Source organism: Pseudophryne corroboree, chromosome 3 (genome assembly GCF_028390025.1).
Source record: "Pseudophryne corroboree isolate aPseCor3 chromosome 3, aPseCor3.hap2, whole genome shotgun sequence".
Classification (NCBI taxonomy): domain Eukaryota; kingdom Metazoa; phylum Chordata; class Amphibia; order Anura; family Myobatrachidae; genus Pseudophryne; species Pseudophryne corroboree.
The window spans coordinates 604,544,174-604,566,358 of NC_086446.1; the positions used below are offsets into that span (position 1 = coordinate 604,544,174).

Below are 22,185 nucleotides of genomic sequence, written 5' to 3' on the forward strand. Positions count from 1 at the left end.
CAGGCGATACCGAAAATGTACACAGACCTCAGAAAAAGACTCACCAGTGTCCTAAAAAATGCAGTTGTACCCAATGTCCACTTAACCACGGACATGTGGACAAGTGGAGCAGGGCAGACTCAGGACTATATGACTGCGACAGCCCACTGGGTAGATGTATGGACTCCCGCCGCAAGAACAGCAGCGGCGGCACCAGTAGCAGCATCTCGCAAACGCCAACTCTTTCCTAGGCAGGCTACGCTTTGTATCACCGCTTTCCAGAATACGCACACAGCTAAAAACCTCTTACGGCAACTGAGGAAGATCATCGCAGAATGGCTTACCCCAATTGGACTCTCCTGTGGATTTGTGGCATCGGACAACGCCAGCAATATTGTGTGTGCATTAAATATGGGCAAATTCCAGCACGTCCCATGTTTTGCACATACCTTGAATTTGGTGGTGCAGAATTATTTAAAAAACGAGAGGGGCGTGCAAGAGATGCTGTCGGTGGCCAGAAGAATTGCGGGACACTTTCGGCGTACAGGCACCACGTACAGAAGACTGGAGCAACACCAAAAACGCCTGAACCTGCCCTGCCATCATCTGAAGCAAGAAGTGGTAACGAGGTGGAATTCAACCCTCTATATGCTTCAGAGGTTGGAGGAGCAGCAAAAGGCCATTCAAGCCTATACAACTGAGCACGATATAGGAGGTGGAATGCACCTGTCTCAAGCGCAGTGGAGAATGATTTCAACGTTGTGCAAGGTTCTGCAACCTTTTGAACTTGCCACACGTGAAGTCAGTTCAGACACTGCCAGCCTGAGTCAGGTCATTCCCCTCATCAGGCTTTTGCAGAAGAAGCTGGAGACATTGAAGGAGGAGCTTACACAGAGCGATTCCGCTAGGCATGTGGGACTTGTGGATGGAGCCCTTAATTCGCTTAACAAGGATTCACGGGTGGTCAATCTGTTGAAATCAGAGCACTACATTTTGGCCACCGTGCTCGATCCTAGATTTAAAACCTACCTTGGATCTCTCTTTCCGGCAGACACAAGTCTGCAGGGGTTCAAAGAACTGCTGGTGAGAAAATTGTCAAGTCAAGCGGAACGCGACCTGTCAACATCTCCTCCTTCACATTCTCCCGCAACTGGGGGTGCGAGGAAAAGGCTCAGAATTCCGAGCCCACCCGCTGGCGGTGATGCAGGGCAGTCTGGAGCGACTGCTGATGCTGACATCTGGTCCGGACTGAAGGACCTGCCAACGATTACGGACATGTCGTCTACTGTCACTGCATATGATTCTTTCCCCATTGAAAGAATGGTGGAGGATTATATGAGTGACCGCATCCAAGTAGGCACGTCAGACAGTCCGTACGTATACTGGCAGGAAAAAGAGGCAATTTGGAGGCCCTTGCACAAACTGGCTTTATTCTACCTAAGTTGCCCTCCCACAAGTGTGTACTCCGAAAGAGTGTTTAGTGCCGCCGCTCACCTTGTCAGCAATCGGCGTACGAGGTTACTTCCAGAAAATGTGGAGAAGATGATGTTCATTAAAATGAATTATAATAAATTCCTCCATGGAGACATTCACCAGCAGCAATTGCCTCCACAAAGTACACAGGGAGCTGTGATGGTGGATTCCAGTGGGGACGAATTGATAATCTGTGAGGAGGGGGATGTACACGGTGATGAATCGGAGGATGATGATGAGGTGGACATCTTGCCTCTGTAGAGCCAGTTTGTGCAAGGAGAGATTAATTGCTTCTTTTTTGGTGGGGGTCCAAACCAACCCGTCATTTCAGTCACAGTCGTGTGGCAGACCCTGTCACTGAAATGATGGGTTGGTTAAAGTGTGCATGTCCTGTTTATACAACATAAGGGTGGGTGGGAGGGCCCAAGGACAATTCCATCTTGCACCTCTTTTTTCTTTCATTTTTCTTTGCGTCATGTGCTGTTTGGGGAGTGTTTTTTGGAAGGGCCAGCCTGCGTGACACTGCAGTGCCACTCCTAGATGGGCCAGGTGTTTGTGTCGGCCACTAGGGTCGCTTAGCTTACTCACACAGCTACCTCATTGCGCCTCTTTTTTTCTTTGCGTCATGTGCTGTTTGGGGAGTATTTTTTGGAAGGGCCATCCTGCCTGACACTGCAGTGCCACTCCTAGATGGGCCAGGTGTTTGTGTCGGCCACTTGGGTCGCTGAGCTTAGTCACACAGCTACCTCATTGCGCCTCTTTTTTTCTTTGCGTCATGTGCTGTTTGGGGAGTGTTTTTTTGAAGGGCCATCCTGCGTGACACTGCAGTGCCACTCCTAGATGGGCCAGGTGTTTGTGTCGGCCACTAGGGTCGCTTAGCTTACTCACACAGCTACCTCATTGCGCCTCTTTTTTTCTTTGCGTCATGTGCTGTTTGGGGAGTGTTTTTTTGAAGGGCCATCCTGCGTGACACTGCAGTGCCACTCCTAGATGGGCCAGGTGTTTGTGTCGGCCACTAGGGTCGCTGAGCTTACTCACACAGCTACCTCATTGCGCTTCTTTTTTTCTTTGCGTCATGTGCTGTTTGGGGAGTGTTTTTTTGAAGGGCCATCCTGCGTGACACTGCAGTGCCACTCCTAGATGGGCCAGGTGTTTGTGTCGGCCACTAGGGTCGCTGAGCTTAGTCATCCAGCGACCTCGGTGCAAATTTTAGGACTAAAAATAATATTGTGAGGTGTGAGGCGTTCAGAATAGACTGAAAATGAGTGGAAATTATGGTTATTGAGGTTAATAATACTTTGGGATCAAAATGACCCCCAAATTCTATGATTTAAGCTGTTTTTTAGGGTTTTTTGAAAAAAACACCCAAATCCAAAACACACCCGAATCCGACAAAAAAAATTCGGTGAGGTTTTGCCAAAACGCGTTCGAACCCAAAACACGGCCGCGGAACCGAACCCAAAACCAAAACACAAAACCCGAAAAATTTCCGGTGCACATCTCTATGAGCGATCCCCTGTGTCGGGGAACGTTCGATCCCCTCAGAAGCTCAGTGTCCTCTCAGCGGAGATAGTAGCTCAGGGAAGACACTACTCCCCCCCTTAGTCCCTCGAAGCAGGGAGGCAGTTGCCAGCAGCCTCCCTGTAACATAATAAACTCTAAAAAATAACTTTTACTAAAGAAGCTCTGTAGAGCTCCCCTACCTGTGACCAGCTCTTCCGAGCACATTTTCTAAACTGGGTCTGGTAGGAGGGGCATAGAGGGAGGAGCCAGCCCACACTCTCAAACTCTTAAAGTAACAATGGCTCCTAGTGGACCCGTCTATACCCCATGGTACTAAATGGACCCCAGCATCCTCTAGGATGCAAGAGAAAAGTAATTAGAAGCCCTACTGTGTGGCATCATTTGTAAGGGGCATAATTGTGTGTGGGGAAAAAATGGTTTCAGGATCCATACACCACCTGCAGCACCCCCGCACCCACCCCACATCCGCGGCCCCCACTCCCCCGTTGCAAGGGGCTACGCCCCCTTCGCCATCTGACGCCCTTTCGTCGTGCAATATTTAACCACTAACAGGAATGCAGGTAATACAATAATACAAATATTGAACGCCAGAAAGGCGTGCAGGGGTTAAGGGGGTGTAGCCCCTTGCGACGGTGTGAAGAGCACCCGTAGGGCGCGATGAGTCACCTAGTGTTATTTATATTAGTTAAATATGTTTGATACAGCCGATCTATAGTGTTAAATATTAATACTGTATTCAATACACTATACAGTGTATAAAAAGACCAATGTATATATTAATGTCCATAGTTGGTACTAGGCTTTTCTAGTGGTCCCCCAGACACCCACACTTGCACCAATGTACCGCAGAGCAGGAGATTGTGGACTGCATTTGGAAACCCCTTCTAGAAATCCTGTGTTACATGAATGTTCCAGTGTGAACTGTTCCTGCATGTAAATGCAGCAACAAGATGCCACTGATGCACTGCCGGAGTTTAGTAGATCTGAACTGTGGCCACCTGAGGCGTGAAACCCTCACAGTTCTTCTAGCTGAGGGTGGGATCGGAAATGAAAGTTTAAAAATGATGGAATGTGGTCTTATATATGTATATTTATACAGTATATGTATATTTTAACATTTGAAGCACAGTTACCTGCTGTTTTTTTTATGTTTTTATTTTCATTTCGTCTTCGGTTTATACTGTCTCGTAATTTTTTTAGGTTTTCCTAAAAGCAATAATATGGAAATTAATAATAATTTTTCATTGTCAATATATTATTATTATTTTAACAGTTGCCAAATCTAAACTGTAAATTAATCCATTAGTCAAAAAAAAGTACACTATATTAACACATATTATATAACAGGTTTTATAAAGGCATAGCTTAAAGGAGATGTATTATCCAACAATAGAGTGCCAAAATGTATAGCTCTAATAATAATAATAACAGCTTAAAAAAAACTGCAATACTGGTACAGTAGGGTATATGTAAATGGATGATAGATAGATAGATAGATAGATAGATAGATAGATAGATAGATAGATAGATAGATAGATAGATAGATAGATAGATAGATAGATAGATAGATATTACCCAAACGGTGACGTTAGGAGTTTTGAGTCATAAAACAATGATACTGACTGCAAGTGCTGTTCCAGGCACCCTGTAAGTCAAATACAGGGTCATGGGGCAACGACACTGCCACCCGCAGGGCCCTGCTCCCTGGGTCATAGCCAGATTAAGGGGGGGTCGCAGGGCATACAGTACCCCGGGCCCCCCTTTGTTAGGGGGCCCCCCAGCCAGAGCACACCGACATCGCTAGATTTTCCTCTCACGCAGTAGCAGAACCAGACAGCTAGAATGCGAGCAGGGCAGTATAGAATGCGAGGAGGGCAGTATGCATTTCAGGCAGAGTATCAGGTATTATGAGCTAATGATTGAGCTTTCCCACCAGAGAAGATAGGAGGGTGGAGAGAGCTGTAAGTGACACAGGGATCCCATCTTCTCCTATTCCCTGACAGGGTGTCTGGGTCCTATGTAACTTGTTCTCTAATGAGGGTCTAGAGAGAGACACACACACACACACACACACATGCAGAGTCCTCCTTAGTCCTGTCCCAGTGGGTAAGTAGTACAGAGGCAGCTGCTATTCTTGCATGTGACAAGATAAATTAAAGATTTTTTTCCTATGTGTATTCTAAGGTTAAGTTGTCTTTGTTCCACTACAAGAAAACTTTATAAAATAGTTGTCTCTTAATTAGGTGGAGCTATAAACAGTACCCAGGCATTTTTCAACTATTAGTTTAAATCTAATATACCCTGTTGGATTAAATTTAATATACACAATCCATACAGCCTAACATGACCCAGTCCTGGAGGAATAACATGCTATCTTAAGTTATGTTTGCAATCACCTGTGATTAAACACCTTTCTTATCTATTAAATAGTTCCACACAGGTGACACCAATCATATATTAAGAGGAAAGTCCAGGTAGAGAGCATTTTGTCCCTCCTGGAATGGGTCATGTTGGGAGGTATGCACAATCTAATACACTACCCCGCCTTCCACCGGATGCCCCCTTGTCTTAAGTGCCTCGGGCACCCCCAAGTCTTAATCCGGCCCAGCGGCATAGGTGGATTTTTGTAGGGGCCGGGGAGGACTTCTGTTCCTGGGAACTAGCTGTGTTGATCCCGGCTCTGACAAGAAAGGACGCACCTCAGACTTTCTTGTTTCTTTATTCGAAAGGCTGCATTTAATAATGTCGTGCTTTCTTACGCTGTGCAGGAATATAAGGCAAACTAGCAGAATTACCAGCTATAGCTGTGGAGACCAGGCCCGAGAACCCTTCTCCACACAATCCTCAGCCTTCCATATGCCTCTTAAGTCGGCATCATCTGTCCAATGCATATTCTACAGGACACGTCAAGCAGAGATCGACATAGCTTTGACTCTAGGACCCAGTATACTCATGTCTCTTTGGGCATGCTTTATAACTATATATCTATCACTTAAGACAGCATCTTTAATATATTTACTAGGGTCTCAATCTCTGCTGATAAGGTACCTGTCCACGCTGCCACAGCGCTATAAACCCATGCTGACACAATCGCCGGTCTGGGTAGTATACTAGAATGTGCACGCTATCTGCAGGATCCCTGAGAATAGCAAGTGCTACCGTCTGTGCAAACAGGACACCCTAGGGGAAGATTCTCAACACATCCTGGCCCTAGTGGGGAAAGGATACAGCCTGAGAATTCTCTTGTGGGAAGCTGCCGTCTCTTGTCTGGAGATTCCCGCTCTTTTTCCTCATGAGAGGAGGGAAATTTACCTCAGCATTCTTCCCCTTAAACATGTGTACTCTCGTGTCAGGGACAGATGAGTCATCAGTGATATGCAAATCATCTTTTATTTAAATATCATATATTGAATACCTTCTAGCCATCTTGGCTGTAACTTTGCATTATCGTAGTAGACAGTGGAGTTAAACTCTGTGTCGATACCAGTGTTTGTTATTTTGGATAGTGAGCATTGTGAGACTCTGAAGGTCTCTGTGACATAGGGACAGACATGGGTAGATTTCCTGTCTGTTCCCTAACCATTTGTGCAATAAATTCACCTTAGCACTTACACATATCCAAACAGGTGTCGGCGTTGTCGACGGAGACACCCTCTCACATACATATCCGCTCTATCACCTCCTTAGAGGAGCCTTTTACCTCAGACATGTCGACACACGCGTACCGACACACCACACACACAGGGGATGCTCTATTTGAAGACAGTTCCCCCACAAGGCCCTTTGGAGAGAGAGAGAGAGAGTATGCCAGCACACACCCCAGCGCTAGTTAACCCAGGGATTACACTACAACTCAGTGTTTACCCAGTAGCTGCTGTATATACCATTTTTTGCGCCTAAATTTATGTGCCCCCCCCCCCCCCCCCCTCTCTCTTTTCACCCTTTGTGTACCAGGATACTGCAGGGGAGAGCCTGGGGAGCTTCCTTCCAGCGGAGCTGTGAAGAGAAAATGGCGCTGGTGTGCTGAGGAAGAAGGCCCCGCCCCCTCAGCGGCGGGCTTCTGTCCTGTTTCTGACTAAAAATGGCGGGGGTTTTACACATATACAGTCACAGACTGTATTATGTGTATTTTTATGCCAAAGGTATTTTTATTGCTGCCCAGGGCGCCCCCCCCCCCAGCGCCCTGCACCCTACAGTGACCGGAGTGTGTGGTGTGCTGTGGGAGCAATGGCGCACAGCTGCGGTGCTGTGCGCTACCTTAATGAAGACAGGAGTCTTCTGCCGCCGATTTCATCGCTTCTCTTCTGTCTTCTGGCTCTGCAAGGGGGACGGCGGCGCGGCTCAGGGAACGGACGATCGAGGTCAGGCCCTGTGTTCGAACCCTCTGGAGCTAATGGTGTCCAGTAGCCTAAGAAGCACAAGCTAGCTGCAAGCAGGTAGGTTTGCTTCTCTCCCCTCAGTCCCACGTAGCAGTGAGTCTGTTGCCAGCAGATCTCACTGAAAATAAAAAACCTAACAAATACTTTCTTTCTAGCAAGCTCAGGAGAGCCCACTAGGAGCACCCAGCTCTGGCCGGGCACAGATTCTAACTGAGGTCTGGAGGAGGGCATAGAGGGAGGAGCCAGTGCACACCAGATAGTACCTAATCTTTCTTTTAGAGTGCCCAGTCTCCTGCGGAGCCCGTCTATTCCCCATGGTCCTTACGGAGTTCCCAGCATCCACTAGGACGTCAGAGAAATAATTCTCCCTGTTAGCTGTTTACTAAGCATAGCTGAGACTATAAAGCTCCCATCTCTGGCTTGGGTATAAGTCAAGTCTGTGCCTACAGGCCCCATACGCACTATGTTATCACTGTTGTTCTGCCTCCTCTGCCTTAGAAATGCACCAGTTCTATGCTGTCTTTGCCTGCTCGTATATCTCTTGCTCCCCAGTGTAGTTCCCATTAATCATGCTGCTTGTTACCCTGAACAGGGAGGCATCTTTAGTGAGGGTGGGTATGTGGCTTCCAATACCTCCTGTTGTTGCTAAAAAAAAAACATGGTTAGCTTCTGTGTCATACAGATTTTTTGGGCGCTGCAGGCACAGGGGAAGGGGATGTAGTTATGTGACCGGCGGTCAGGAGACTGACAGTCACATTACCGATGCCGGGATCATGAACACTTGAACACCCGACAGTCAGCATGCCGATTAGCAGGGACTATTCCCACTCATGTGTGCCCACGACACCCATAGAGTGGGAACAGAAACGGTGGTGAGCGCATAGAACCCCAAGAGGCTTCGTTGTGCTTGACAAACCCCCCCCCCCCCCCCTCCCCCACCCCTAACCCCCTCCGCCGGAATTCTAAACTTCGGGATATCGACATCGGGATGGTGACCGGCGGGATCCCAAACGCCAGTCACCCATACCCAACCCGGAACGGGTCAGTAACAGAACAGATTCATTTAGTGGTTTGTAGTGCATGACCAAATCAAATTATTATGATCAGTGTTATAGGCAAAACCATTGTTGGTTATGGGAACAAACAGAAGTTCCACTCAGTCCACCACCACATAACTGACACAATTTAGTCAATTTATTATTTTTTCCTGAATTTCTCTATAAGTACCTTATGGCCTACGGGTTCTGTGAGAAAATGCTGATACTCTAGGGTGCCATGATCCAAGAAAATGTAGGAATCACTGGACTAATCTATTGCTGAGTGTTTCTTCTACAGGAGGTGCCCAGCACAGAGCTCAGCGGTCAGTGTGTCTGCCTGCCGTCATATCCCCTTCACACCGCATAAATAACCCTGTATCGATCTGGTATATTGCTGGGTCGACGCGGGTTGCTGTGCAGTGTGAAAGGGGTCACTAATGAATTCCCGGGTCACCTGACCTGGTAACTCAACCTAGGAATAAAGAAGGGCTATTCCCAGGTTATTACTGGGTCAGGTGCGGTGTGAACAGGTTTTCGGCTCGATGCAACCAGGGACCCCGTTCACAGCATAGGAGGATGCGGTGCGGAGATAATCTCATCTCCTAGCGCTGCATCCGCACCCACCCCCAATGCCGGCTCCGTCCCTACCCTCGATGGGCAACCTGACCTAGCATATTGATGGGTCAGGAAGCCAGTCTGAAAGGGTCCAATGCCGGGTCGCACCTGGGAAGGACCCATTTCCAATTACCGGATGCAACCCGGCACTGCGATGTGAAAGCAGCATCAGTCTGCATGTCTTTCCTTGTTAATCTGTTTCCCACTCCTATATGTGAGTCTGTCCTTTCTGTCAGTCTGTCTACTAGTGCTGTCAATGTGTCTATTTCCTAGGCTGTCAGTCTGTCTGTCCTATAAATACATTTGAACAAGTTATGTTATTTTTATGATGCAAAGTAGCTATCCACCAATAGTCATGGCTATGTGAGTGTATAACGTCACGTACGTCCAAATTAAATTTAGTAGGTAATATTATCTGTACAGCTCAAACACAGGCACTGATTCCAATTTTTTTTGAATCATGACACCCTAGACTATCAGAATGTTTTTCACGGCACCCCTATGCCAAAAGTTTCTTATTGAGAAATTTACAAAGAATTAATAAATTAAGTAAATTGTGTTTATATGTCATCCTTAGGGTCATTTATGTGGTAAGGGAGAAGATTTGTTTCTGTTTGTCCACATGTTATGATTGGCAGCCACCAGCACTGGTTTTGCATTGACCATAAATAATTTGAATTAGTCCTGGACCACCAACCCAGGGCACCCCTGCAAGTGTCCCGAGTCACCCCAGGGTGCCATGGCACACAGTCTGAGAACCACTGCTCTAAGGAACCATCCTATATAATAAAAGGCTAGCACTGCTCCTCACCTCTATGGGGGGAATTAAAGTGTTACGCGCACTGGCGGCCACTAGATGGCAACCGACGGAGCAAATCACGTATTGCTCTATTTGCCCGCACACAGCCGCTGGCGCTGAGTAGACACTACTGTTATGCTGTTCTGTCATTTGAAATGGGCTGGTAACTAGTACAGACATAAAACATTAAAATTTTACTTGCAGTCCAGACAGCAGAATCAACCACATCTGCATACTTACTGCAGTACATGTTGAAGCAGATGCAGCTAACCCATACCTCCCAACATTTATAGAAAGAGGGGTCCTGTATGTGCAGCGAAGCCGCACACGCCCGAAAAGGGGGCATGGCCTCAGGAGAAGGGTGTGTGGCTTAATGGCAATGCTGCCACACCTCCCGTTTTCATAACTGAGGGGGCATGCCCAGCGCTCTGTGAGCTGCTAGCATTCCCCCTCTCCCTCTTAGGGATGGCCATCGACCATTGATGATTCTAAATGATCGATGGTCGGTGATCAATGCTGAATACTTTTACCATCGATGGGGGAGAACTAGATGGTTTCCTGCCATCGATGGTTCACTTCTACCGAATATTTTTATTTTTTATCTCAGTGTCAGGGCACGAAGTTTAGCCCCGCCCATGGCACACATAAAGCCACGCCCCCAGGTTCTGATTGGCCCACATTTCATCGTACATAAATGCAGTGGTGACCATCAATGGGTAAAACCATCGATTGATCCCTTCCAGATGGTTTTACACCATTGAAGTTATCCATCGATGCTGACCACCGATGGCCATCCCTACTGCCTCTGTCTCCTGTGAACAGATGCTGTGCGCATGCACACAGCATCTATTAACCACTGCTCTGCTAAGCAGCGAGTGACAGGAGCCTCCCAACTAACTCCCCCCCCCCCCCACACACACACACCCCCCACCCCATTGTGGGACACTGCTGCCCGCGGGTGGGGCCCGCGGGTGGGACTGTGGGACAGTCCAAAAAAAAGGGACTGTCCTGCGAAAATCGGGACAGTTGGGAGGTATGGCTAACGTCATTGCAAGTAAAATGTTATAGAGAAAAAATATATATTTTATCCCTCTGAGTATATTTTTTAAAATGTCAGTAAAAAATAAAGTAAAACATCAGGGAGGTTATATGTCTTAAGTGTGCCACAATGCACTGCAAACTGTAATCCTGCCGCTGAGCCTGACAGCCATGTGTCAGCTTCACCGTCCAATCCAGCCAGACAAATGCAGGTGACCATATTGAACAGTTGACCCATGTAGCCAGATCACTTTCAGCATGACTGGGAGCCATCAGTGTGGTGGGAGTATAACGGCCACCTTTCTTTCCAGCATGATCCTATTTGTATCACATTGTATCACATTCATTATCGCACATGGCAGGTTTTACAGCTGCCTTAATTGTACAATGATACGCACCTGTTGGTACCTAAATGAGTCAGATCTTTTCTTCTGATTTAATTGCCATTCTTTAAACTCAAGGACAGCCTCATCCACACTGATGATTCTTAGTTTGACACGCTCTTGTAATGTAATTAATTCCCGCTGGCCAGGGGTTTTCATGCCAACAAATGGGTCATAGTCACTTGATTGCTGCCGGTCTCTCCTTATCCTGATACTTGCTCCTAGAAAAAGATAATCATTTTGACAAGAACTGCTGTAATGAGATTACAATTAGTGCTTTTGACACATCTTCATCAAGTTAGGTCTCTGTATTTTCCTTCTGTTGTTATTGCAATTATATCTGCACAACATGTTGTGATTGTCTAGTATACTGTATGTACAGATCAAGATGACCTAGATGTTTGTACAAACATTATGCTACGCCTTGTGTAAATACAAATGGTGATGTATTGAAGAAATCGTCAGAGCTTTGTGAAGGTAATGAAACTTTTCTGTCATTTTGCTTTGCACTACTGTCTTTAGATGGGGCTACTGTAATGTATTTTATTTTTTACATGGTTTGATTCAAGATTCAGCAGCATGTAACAAAGATAATACTGGAATAAGTAGTATAAACAACGAAGAATACACAGTTATGAAATATACTAAAACCAAAAGATAACAACATGTAATGAATCAACATGTAATGAATCTGTGGCAATCAACCAAAGGGGGGGGGGGGGGGGGGGGGGGGGTCCAGGAGGACACAGAAAATATAAGGGAGTGAGAAGGTCAAAATATCTTCTGAAAAATAGAGTATACTATGATCAGGTGTAGGTCATTACATCTATATACAAAAGGTCTACAGTCATTACGTTGACCAATAATGGTCGACGTGCATTAGGTCGACATGGTAAAAAGGATTACATGGTCAATAGGTCGACATGAAAAAGGTAGACAGTGCTTATGTTCGACAGGTACAAAAGGTTGACAGGTTCAAATGGTAGACACACATATGGTCGACACAGCTTTTTGGGGTTTTTAGCAAGTAGACAGTAGGAGAGGTCCACTGGTTCAAAAGGTTGAAACATGAAAAGGTTGACTAAGCATTGTAAAGTTTTCTTCGTGATAGCACGTGGAACCCCAAAAGCAAACTTTGCAAAAGCCTTCGACACAGTGCCACACATGAGACTGATTTTCAAATTAAGAGAGCTTGATTTAGGAAACAATATTTGTACTTGGGTAAGTAATTGGCTGGATAACAGGGAACAGCATGTGGTGGTTAATGGGATGTTTTCTGACTGGGCCCCAGTTCTCAGTGGAATATCACAAGGGTCCTTACTCAGGGCCTAATTCAGACCCGATCGCAGCAGCAAATTTGTTCTCTAATGGACAAAACCATGTGCACTGCAGGGGGGCAGATATAACATGTGCAGAGAGAGTTAGATTTGGGTGAGGTGTGTTCAAACTGAAATCTAAAGTGAAGTGTAAAAATAAAGCAGCCAGTATTTACCCTGCACAGAAACAATATAACCCACCCAAATCTAACTCTCTCTGCACATGTTGTATCTGCCCCCCCCCCCCCCCCCCCCCCCCCCCCGGAATGCACATGGATTTGCCCATTAGAGAACAAATGTGCTGCTGCGATCAGGTCTGAACTAGGCCCTCAGGCCTCTACTGTTTAACATTTATTAATGACCTAGGAGAAGGTCTGGAAAGCACAGTGTCAATTTTTGCACATGATACTAAACTGTGTAGAATAATTAATTCAGATAAGGATATTGAGTCTCTACAGAACGACCTATCTACAGAACGACCTATTTAAATTGGAAGTTTGGTCAGATAATTGGAGAATGAGGTTCAATATCGAAAAATGTAAAGTTAAGCACTTTGGGACTAAAAACAATCATGCAACCTATAAACTAAATGGGAAAAATTTAGGGGAAATGGCAGCTGATAAAGATTTGGAGGTGCTCATTAATAATAAACTTAGTAGCAGTACCCATTGTCATAGTGCAGCATCAAAAGCAAATAAGGTATTAGCATGCATAAAGCGGGGAATTGAGTCATGGGGTGAGAGTGTAATCCTGCCATTGTACAAATCATTAGTACGGCCACACCTTGAATATTCTGTTAAATTCTGGGCACCGTTCCATAAAAAAAAAATCTTGAAACTTGAAAGGGTGCAGAGGCGAGCCACCAAATTGATTAAGTGGTTAACGCGCATAACCCGTGTACATGTGCGGTCTGAAATGTGCAAGGGTTGAAATACCGGGTCGAGTGACCCGGTATTTCAACCCTGGTTGTGAACACTCTTCAACCCGGCTCACTGTGTGGTGTGAATGGGAGGCGGGTAGATGCGACCTGTTTCCCTTCACTCTCTGTGTACGGGCGGCAGGGAGCCTGTGCTGCTGGGTTGCAGTCAGCGGCAGCGGGGAGCCTGAGGCGGGTCGCACGCTGGGAGCTCCCGTGTCAGGCTCCCGTGTGCGACCCGCCTGAGGCAGCCTGGAAGGGGTATACGTTGAATTAATTTATTTTGATGGTGAGTAGCATTGGGGATATTCATTGACAGAAGAAAGTATTTGGGGGAAGTGGAATATCAATGTTTAAAACATCACATCGAAACATATCCTGCCAAAAAGGCGATAGTTTGAGGAATTGCCACCAAATATGGAGAAAGGTGACCTCCATATGACATCCTCTCTGTCCAACAAGAGCACAGGGCATCAGGGGAGAATGTATTCAGTCATTCTGGGCTATAATAACTATTGTCATTTATTTTACAGTAACACAAAAAAAATCTATAAAGCAAGTCATATGCAGTTTTAAAAAGTTTGTGAACATAAGAGTTACAGCTGATATTGTCTGATTGCACAATATCATTTGATTTAAAAAAACAAAAACAAAACTATTTGACAAAATGTGGTGCAGGCACTACCCCAGTGACGTGATTATTGAATGTCTCATATGCTACACAGGATATACTGGGCGGTATTCAAATGTTTGAAAAGTCAGTTGGGCATCTGTTTTTTCCTGTCTAATAGACAGGAAAAAACAGACACCCAACCGACTTTTCAGACATTTGAATTCCCCCACTGTGTGTGTAGGTGTTATTTGGACGTTTCTGCAACACTTGTGGAAATGTGGTTAAAAAAAAATTCCATGAAAAAAAGTACCAGTACTTATCCTAACTTCAGGTCCTATGGCCAGATATGTGTACCCCTGGTCTATTAAGTAGCTAGAAAGTACTAGTCTGGTGATACCAGTGGAAAAGTGTTAAAATTAGAGATGAGCGTGTTCTGATTTAACGCCAGTATTAAACCAGTTCGGTTTTATCCAGATTTTTCTTATTGGCTATCCAAAGCATGTGACATCCGTGAGCCAATAAGATGCCGTTTTGAGAACCGAGTAAAACCGAACCCACTCATCTCTAGTTAAAATACACTAGCTGGGAAGAGTCATTTTCTTTGCATATACAAATCGCATGTCAAACCCTTGCAATATTAGATGTGGCCACTAGATGTCAGTATTGTAAGACATTTAGGTCCAGATAGCAGATAAGACCAAGGGAGTGACAATAATAACTATTAGGAGAAGGGGAAACACAGATACTTTGAGCCTAATTCAAGGGTAATTGCAAAACAACATTTTCCTTTAATGGGCAAAACCATGTGCACTGCAGGTGGGGCAGTTATAACGTGCAGAGAGAGAGTTAGATTTGGGTGGGTTATTTTGTTTCTGTGCAGAGCAAATACTGGCTGCTTTATTTTTACTTCAATTTAGATTTCAGTTTGTACACACCCCACCCAAATCTAAAGGTGCATACACACTGAGCGCCTTTCCCCCCTGCCCAGCGATGTCAGCGGGGGTGAGCGGCTTTCCATAGCAGGAAGCTATGGAAAGCCGCTCACCCCGCCATTCATCTACTGGTAATACCAGTAGATGAACGGCGGCCGCCAGCGATGAAGCGGGAGTGCGCATCAGCGCACACCGCTCATCGCTTGTCCATGCACCCTGGGCGGCTCTGAGCTGAAAGCAGCTCAACACACCAAAAGTTACCTGCTTTCAGCTCAAAATCTCCCAGTGTGTATGGGCCTTTACTTTCTCTGCACGTTATATCTGCCCCATCTGCAGTGCACATGGTTTTGCCCATTAGAGGAAAATGTTGTTTTGCAATCAACCTTGAATTAGGCCCTTAGAGCAGTATAATACACATATCTTTTGAGAGTGGTTATCATGGGGAAGTAATACTTTCCATGTTCCCTCACAGACATTGTGGTAACAGCTTATCGATGCTAATAAAGACAAAATATGTTTCCTGCTCTCCTCGACAAATTACTTATTCAAACTCATAGTCAATGAAATAACTCCCCTCAATAGTATCCTTAACCAAATAATAATAATAATACTAATAATAATTTTATTTATATAGCGCTCTTTCTCCAATAGGACTCAAGGTGCTTGACTGACAATTTTTTCACCCCAAACCGTGAAAAAAAGTAATAAAGTTTAAACATAATCATTAAGGATATACTTAAATATTTTATTTAAACAAATACAGTATATATACCTAAGAGGCGTTTTGCACCCAACCCCCCAACCCTGTGTCCATAGGACCCCATTGTAATTTTACTTCCCACCCCCATCAGAAATATTCCCCCTAATGGCATAAGATCCCCTGAATTATCAACACCCACACCCCACTGGTGATAACAGATTCCCTGGCATAGCCTCCAGTGTCAATGGGCCCCAGTTAAGTAGTAAGACCCCCACTCTCATGTGCCACTATATGACTTTTTTTTTTACATTACTATAAATACAGTATATCCCCCCCCCCCCCCCCAGTCAAATAAATCTTTTTATGGGCCAGCATAACCCCGATACTGCAAGATGACACACCCCATTTACAGCCTTCCCTCCCCCCTGTTATAGCCCCTCCCCCTCAGCTTCTTGCATATAGCACAGTGGTGCGTGGGTCACAGGGCAGACTGCTCATCAGTCCCTCCTGATCATGCTTGCCAATATTCTGGCTACCCCATACAGGAGGGGGCAGCCAGGTCGGCACAGAGAGGGGCGTGGTGTGGTGTCAGGGGGCGTGATGGGGTCAATGATGCGCCATAGGGGCAGAGACATGGTGTAGCCACATGATCTCGTTATCATGGCCCCACCCCTGCAACTCAATGCCGACATTACCCACATTGAGATGCAGGGGTCGGGGCCACAATGACGCAATTCCTCGTAAATCATGTCATCTGACACCCCTGGACCACCCACTTTGGACAGCAGCGTGGAGGGCTGCTGGGCAATGCAATGTGTGGGCTGACAGCAGCCGGCCAGGAGACTTTACCTCTCTTCCGAGAGGCCGGGATCGCCACCCAATTTTCTTGAGCCTCCCGACCATTCCGAGAGAGTAGGCAAGTATGCTCGCAAGACATTCTAACACGTGATTTCGGGAGTGATGTCAGCAGTCAGGGACCATGACATCACTTCCAGTGGACTGCAGCAGCAGGAGAAAGTCCATTCTGCACTTGTGCAGAACAGATTTCCTTTATAACAGAAGGGGACACAACGTGGCTTGCTGAACGTATGTGATGCGCCCTGGCCAGGTAACGCACTCACACGTAGTGCCAGGCAAGTGGTTAAAGCAATTCCCTCTCAAAAGTGGAGTCTATAAATGTTACTTCACAAGCACAAGTTTGGTTCTCCTCTTCTTGATCTGGATTACATGATCCCTGAGATACCCCGGAGGGTATCACTGACCTGGTTGGGCAGTCTTGTGGACTCGGGGCTTCTTCCGGTGACCGGGAAGAGGAACCGCTACTGGGTCGCAGTAGAGATGGCCGGATGTAGGTCTTCCTCATACAGGATTAAGACGGTAGGCAGGAGGCACGGGTGAATGCTTGAAGGTCTCCTGAAAGACAAGACTTGTAAAAGGGGTTGATGAATTGGTGGAGAGTACCAAAAGCTTACAGTGAGCGATGTTGGGGTGCTGGAGGCACTGAGGTACTAGAGGCACCAAAATGCTAAAGGTACTGAGGTGTTTTTGAAGGCGCTGAGGCGCTTAGAGACGTTGTGATGCTTGAAGACTCAGTGGTGCTGGAGGCGCAAAGGTGTTGGAGGCACGGAGGTATTGAGGCACGGAGGTGCCGGAGGCACAGCGGTGCTGAGGCACAGAGGTGCCGGAGGCACGGAGGTATTGAGGCACGGAGGTATTGAGGCACGGAGGTGCCGGAAACACAGCAATGCTGAGTGCTGAGGCACAGAGGTGCTGGAGGCACAGAGGTGCTGGAGGCACAGAGGTGCTGGAGGCACTGAGGTATTGAGGCATGGTGGTGCTGAGGCACGGAGACACTGGAGACACTGAGGTGCTGAGGCACGGAGGTGCTGAGGCACGGAAGTGCTGGAAGCACGGAGACACTGGAGACACTGAGATGCTGAGGCACGGTGGTGCTGAGGCACGGAGGTGCTGGAGGCACGGAGGTGCTGGAAGCACGGAGACACTGGAGACACTGAGATGCTGAGGCACGGTGGTGCTGAGGCACGGAGGTGCTGAGGCACGGATGTGCTGGAAGCACGGAGACACTGAGATGCTGAGGCACGGAGACACTTGAGACACTGAGGTGCTGAGGCACGGAGGTGCTGGAAGCACGGAGACACTGAGATGCTGAGGCACGGAGGTGCTGAGGCACGGAGGTGCTGGAAGCACGGGAGCTCTGGAGATCACAGGTACAGTAGCAACGATGATACTCAGGCGCCGGAGCACTGCCCGGCGTCTGAATTTGAACTTCCCGCCAGGGCCTGATTGGAGGAAGCACTGACGACGTCACCCGCACCTCCCGTGGACGCCGGGCGCACACGCCGGCCGGCCGGAGCGCCGGACGCCGGGACCCGCCAGCGAGGACAGCCGCACGAAGACCCAGCGCGCCCGGAGGGGCAAGTATGGGGACCGCGGCGGCGTCGTGACAGTACCCCCTCCTCTAGGAGTGGCCCCTGGACACTTTCCCGGCTTCTTAGGATGTCTAGCATGGAAAATCCGGACTAGTCGAGGAGCCGAGACCTCAGAAGCCTTTATCCAACTTCTCTCCTCAGGACCATATCCTTTCCATTCCACCAGATATTGCAGATTCTTGTGAAGGTAACGAGAATCTAGAATAGTTTTGATCTCGAAGTCTGTTCCTGTTTCAGTCTCCACTGAGGTGGGGCCAGAGGCCTTTGAATGAAAACGATTAAGGACGAGAGGACGAAGAAGAGAAACATGGAAGGCATTAGGTATACGTAGGTGCGAAGGTAAACCCAGCTTGCAGACCACAGGATTCAGGACTTGTAGCACAGGGTAAGGACCGATGAATCTTGGAGCAAACTTCATGGTGGGCACCTTCAACCGGAGATTACGTGTGGACAGCCATACCCTGTCACCAACCTTGTATTGTGGAGCGGCTCGCCGTTTCTTATCTGCAAAGAACTTGTACCGGACTGAAACCTTCTTAAGATTAGCATGAATCTTACTCCAAATTTGTCCGAAGTCTTGTAGAGTGGACGTTACAGCTGGAACCTCTTCTATCGGAAGGCTTGGAAATTCTGGAACACGTGGATGGAACCCATAGTTGACGAAGAATGGAGATTCACCAGTGGAAGAATGAAACGAATGATTATGGGCAAACTCCGCCCAAGGTAACAACTCCACCCAGTTGTCCTGTAAAGGGGAGAGATAAAGACAAAGGAAAGTCTCTAGATATTGATTGACTCGTTCCGTTTGTCCATTCGTTTGGGGATGATAAGCGGATGAAAACTTAAGTTTAATCTGTAGAGTCGAACAGAGGGCTTTCCAAAACCTTGCGGTGAACTGTACCCCACGATCAGAGACTATTTCCTGTGGCAACCCATGCAACCAAAAATGTTCTTGGATGAACAGTAGAGCTAGTTTCGGAGCTGTCAGTAGACCAATCAAAGGAACGAAGTGTGCCATCTTCGAAAAATGGTCGACGATTACCCAAACGGTGTTGCAACCCTTGGAACTGGGCAAGTCAGTGATGAAGTCCATGGAAATGTGAGTCCAGGGTCTCACAGGAATAGGCAAAGGACGAAGCAACCCAGCAGGAGGCAGGCGAGGAGATTTATGTTGTGTACACTGTGGACAAGAATTAACGTAATCCTGTACATCCTTCCTCATGGTGTTCCACCAGTAAGACCTTTGCAGAAACTTGTACATCTTCTGGGCACCCGAATGACCGGAAAACTTGGAATTATGGGCCCACTGTAATATTCTTGGCCGGAATCTAGCTGGTATGGACATTCTTCCAGGAGGAGGAGCTGGAGTAGTTAAAGCAGCGGAGACAGAAACTGGATTTAGAATTAAACTCCGCTCAAAAGATTCATCCTCGTCTGTGGAAACTTGTGAACGGGACAGCGCATCCACTTTAATATTGAGAGTCCCGGCCCGGTACTTGATAACAAAAGAAAATCAGGTAAAGAAAAGTGGCCATCTCGCTTGGCGAGGATTCAAGCATTGTGCGGATTTGATGTACAACAAATTTTTGTGATCCGTGTAAATGGTAAACACATGTTTAGCCCCTTCTAAGAGATATCTCCACTCTTCCAAGGCGGATTTAATTGCCAAAAGTTCCTGGTCTCCAATGGTGTAATTTCATTCGGCCGGAGAGAATTTACGAGAGTGGAAGCCACACGGATGTAATTTCTTATCAGAGGAGTACTGAGAGAGAACGGCCCCAAACCCGACTGAAGATGCGTCAACCTCTAGGAAAAAAGGTTCATCGAAATTTGGTTGTTGGAGAACTGGAGCGGACATGAAGGTGAACTTCAAGTAGGAAAAGGCCTCAATGGCTTCGGGAGGCCACAAACTCGGATTAGAGCCCTTTCTAGCCAGGGCAGTAATGGGCGCGACAATGGTGGAGAAACCTCTAACGAATTTCCTGTAGTAATTCGCAAAGCCCAGGAATCTTTGTATTGCTTTCAAAGAGAGAGGCTGAGTCCAGTCACGAATGGCAGAGAGCTTTTCCGGATCCATGCGAAGCTCCGTCCCCGAGATGATATAACCGAGGAACGGAATTGATGTTACCTCAAAGGTCCATTTGGAGAGCTTAGCATAGAGATGATTCTCTCGTAAACAGTGGAGCACTTCTTTGACTTGAGTCCTGTGTTCAACAAGATTTTTGGAAAAAATCAGTATGTCGTCCAAATATACCACAACACTCTGATATAACATGTCTCGGAAGATTTCGTTGACGAATCCCTGGAAAACAGCAGGCGCATTACTAAGACTAAACGGCATCACCAAGTATTCGTAATGCCCATCCCGGGTATTAAAGGCAGTCTTCCATTCATCCCCTTCTCGGATGCGTATGAGATTATAAGCTTCCCTCAGGTCGAGTTTGGAGAAAACGTGGGCACCACGAACCCTATCAAATAACTCTGTGATTAGTGGCAAGGGGTATTTATTCTTGATAGTGATATCGTTTATGCCGCGTTAGTCGATACATGGTCTCAACCCCCCCCCGTCCTTCTTCTTCACGAAAAGAAGCCCGCTCCAGCAGGGGAGGAAGAGGGGCGAATAAATCCCTTGAGCAGATTGGACTTAATATATTCCGACATAGCTTGAGTCTCGGGAAGTGACAGGGGATATGTGCGACCACGAGGTGGCGTCTTCCCTGGGACAAGGTCAATAGGGCAGTCCCAAAGCCTATGAGGTGGTAGCAGATCAGCTGCTTGTTCCGAAAACACATCCTTGTACTCTTGATACGCCTCCGGAATATACTCTTCATTCGTCTTGGAAGAGACACGGAGCGGACAAACAGGAGTGAGACAATTAGCGTGACAAAAGGAACTCCAAGACAGAATTTGTGAAGACTTCCAGTCAATGTGGGGATTATGAATTTTTAGCCAAGGCATTCCAAGGACCAGATCGTGGTGTATTTCTGGAATCACCAAGAATTCCAGACTTTCTTGATGTAGAGCCCCGACCTGCAGCTTAACTGGCTCCGTGCGCCACATTAGGAGACCCTTGGAAATTCTAGTCCCGTTGATAGCCGTCAACGAAATAGGCCGCTCGATAGGCCGTAACTTTAAACCCATGCTTTGGACACAGGAGGAAGAAACGAAGTTCCCCGCAGCCCCGGAATCCAACAGGGCTTCACAAGACCTGGAGGCTGAATCGGTGACTAAAATTACAGGAAGCAAACAGTCCAAAATTGGAGAAGATTTTGTCGTAACCCCCAGCTTGACTCCTCCGGAACAAGCTAGGCCTGCCCGTTTCCCGGACGGGATTTACAAAACTTGAGAAAATGATCTGCGGCTCCACAGTAAAGGCAAAGTTTACCCTCACGACGACGCTGTCGTTCTTCCGGAGACAGTCGGGATCGGTTCATTTGCATGGGCTCGTCCGAGCTAGGCATAGCCACCGGTCTAGGAGTAGGATTCCGGAACCTGGAACGTTCTGAATGGCTACGTTCTCTTCCACGCTCCTGCATCCGAAGATCCACTTTGATGCAAAGGGAAATCAACTCTTCTAATGGATCCGGCAGATCCCTAGTGACCAACTCATCTTTCAGCCGGTCGGAAAGACCGTTACAGAAGGCAGCTCTCAGGGCATCATTATTCCAGCGTAATTCAGAGGCAATGGTCTGGAAATGAACCACGTACTGACCCACGGAACGGGAGCCCTGACGAACACGGAGCAAGTCGGAAGAAGCAGTGGTCATCCTGCCGGGTTCGTCAAAGATTCTACGAAAGGACGTGATGAAGTTGGTGTAGTTGGAAACCACGGGATCAGATCGTTCCCACAAGGGAGACACCCAATCCAACGCTGATCCTTCAAGCAGGGAAATGATATACGCTACCTTAGAGCGATCCGTAGGGAAGTTATGAGAGAGCAGCTCGAAGTGCACCTCGCACTGATTTAAAAAACCACGGCAATTCTTTGGGTTCCCATTATAGCGGGAAGGAGTAGGAAGCTGAAGACGTGA

The 22,185-nt window shown here is 47.1% G+C and overlaps 1 protein-coding gene across 1 annotated transcript in view; it reads right to left on the reverse strand.

The window, feature by feature from the left end:
* PIK3AP1 (phosphoinositide-3-kinase adaptor protein 1) overlaps positions 1-22,185 on the reverse strand; it is a 288,810-nt gene that overhangs the window by 31,227 nt on the left and 235,398 nt on the right. The window contains exons 11-12 of the mRNA XM_063963241.1: positions 11,243-11,480; positions 4,110-4,182 (exon numbers count right to left, since the gene is read on the reverse strand). Coding sequence (XP_063819311.1) covers positions 4,110-4,182; positions 11,243-11,480 — 311 coding nt within the window. The remainder of the gene's footprint in view (positions 1-4,109; positions 4,183-11,242; positions 11,481-22,185) is intronic.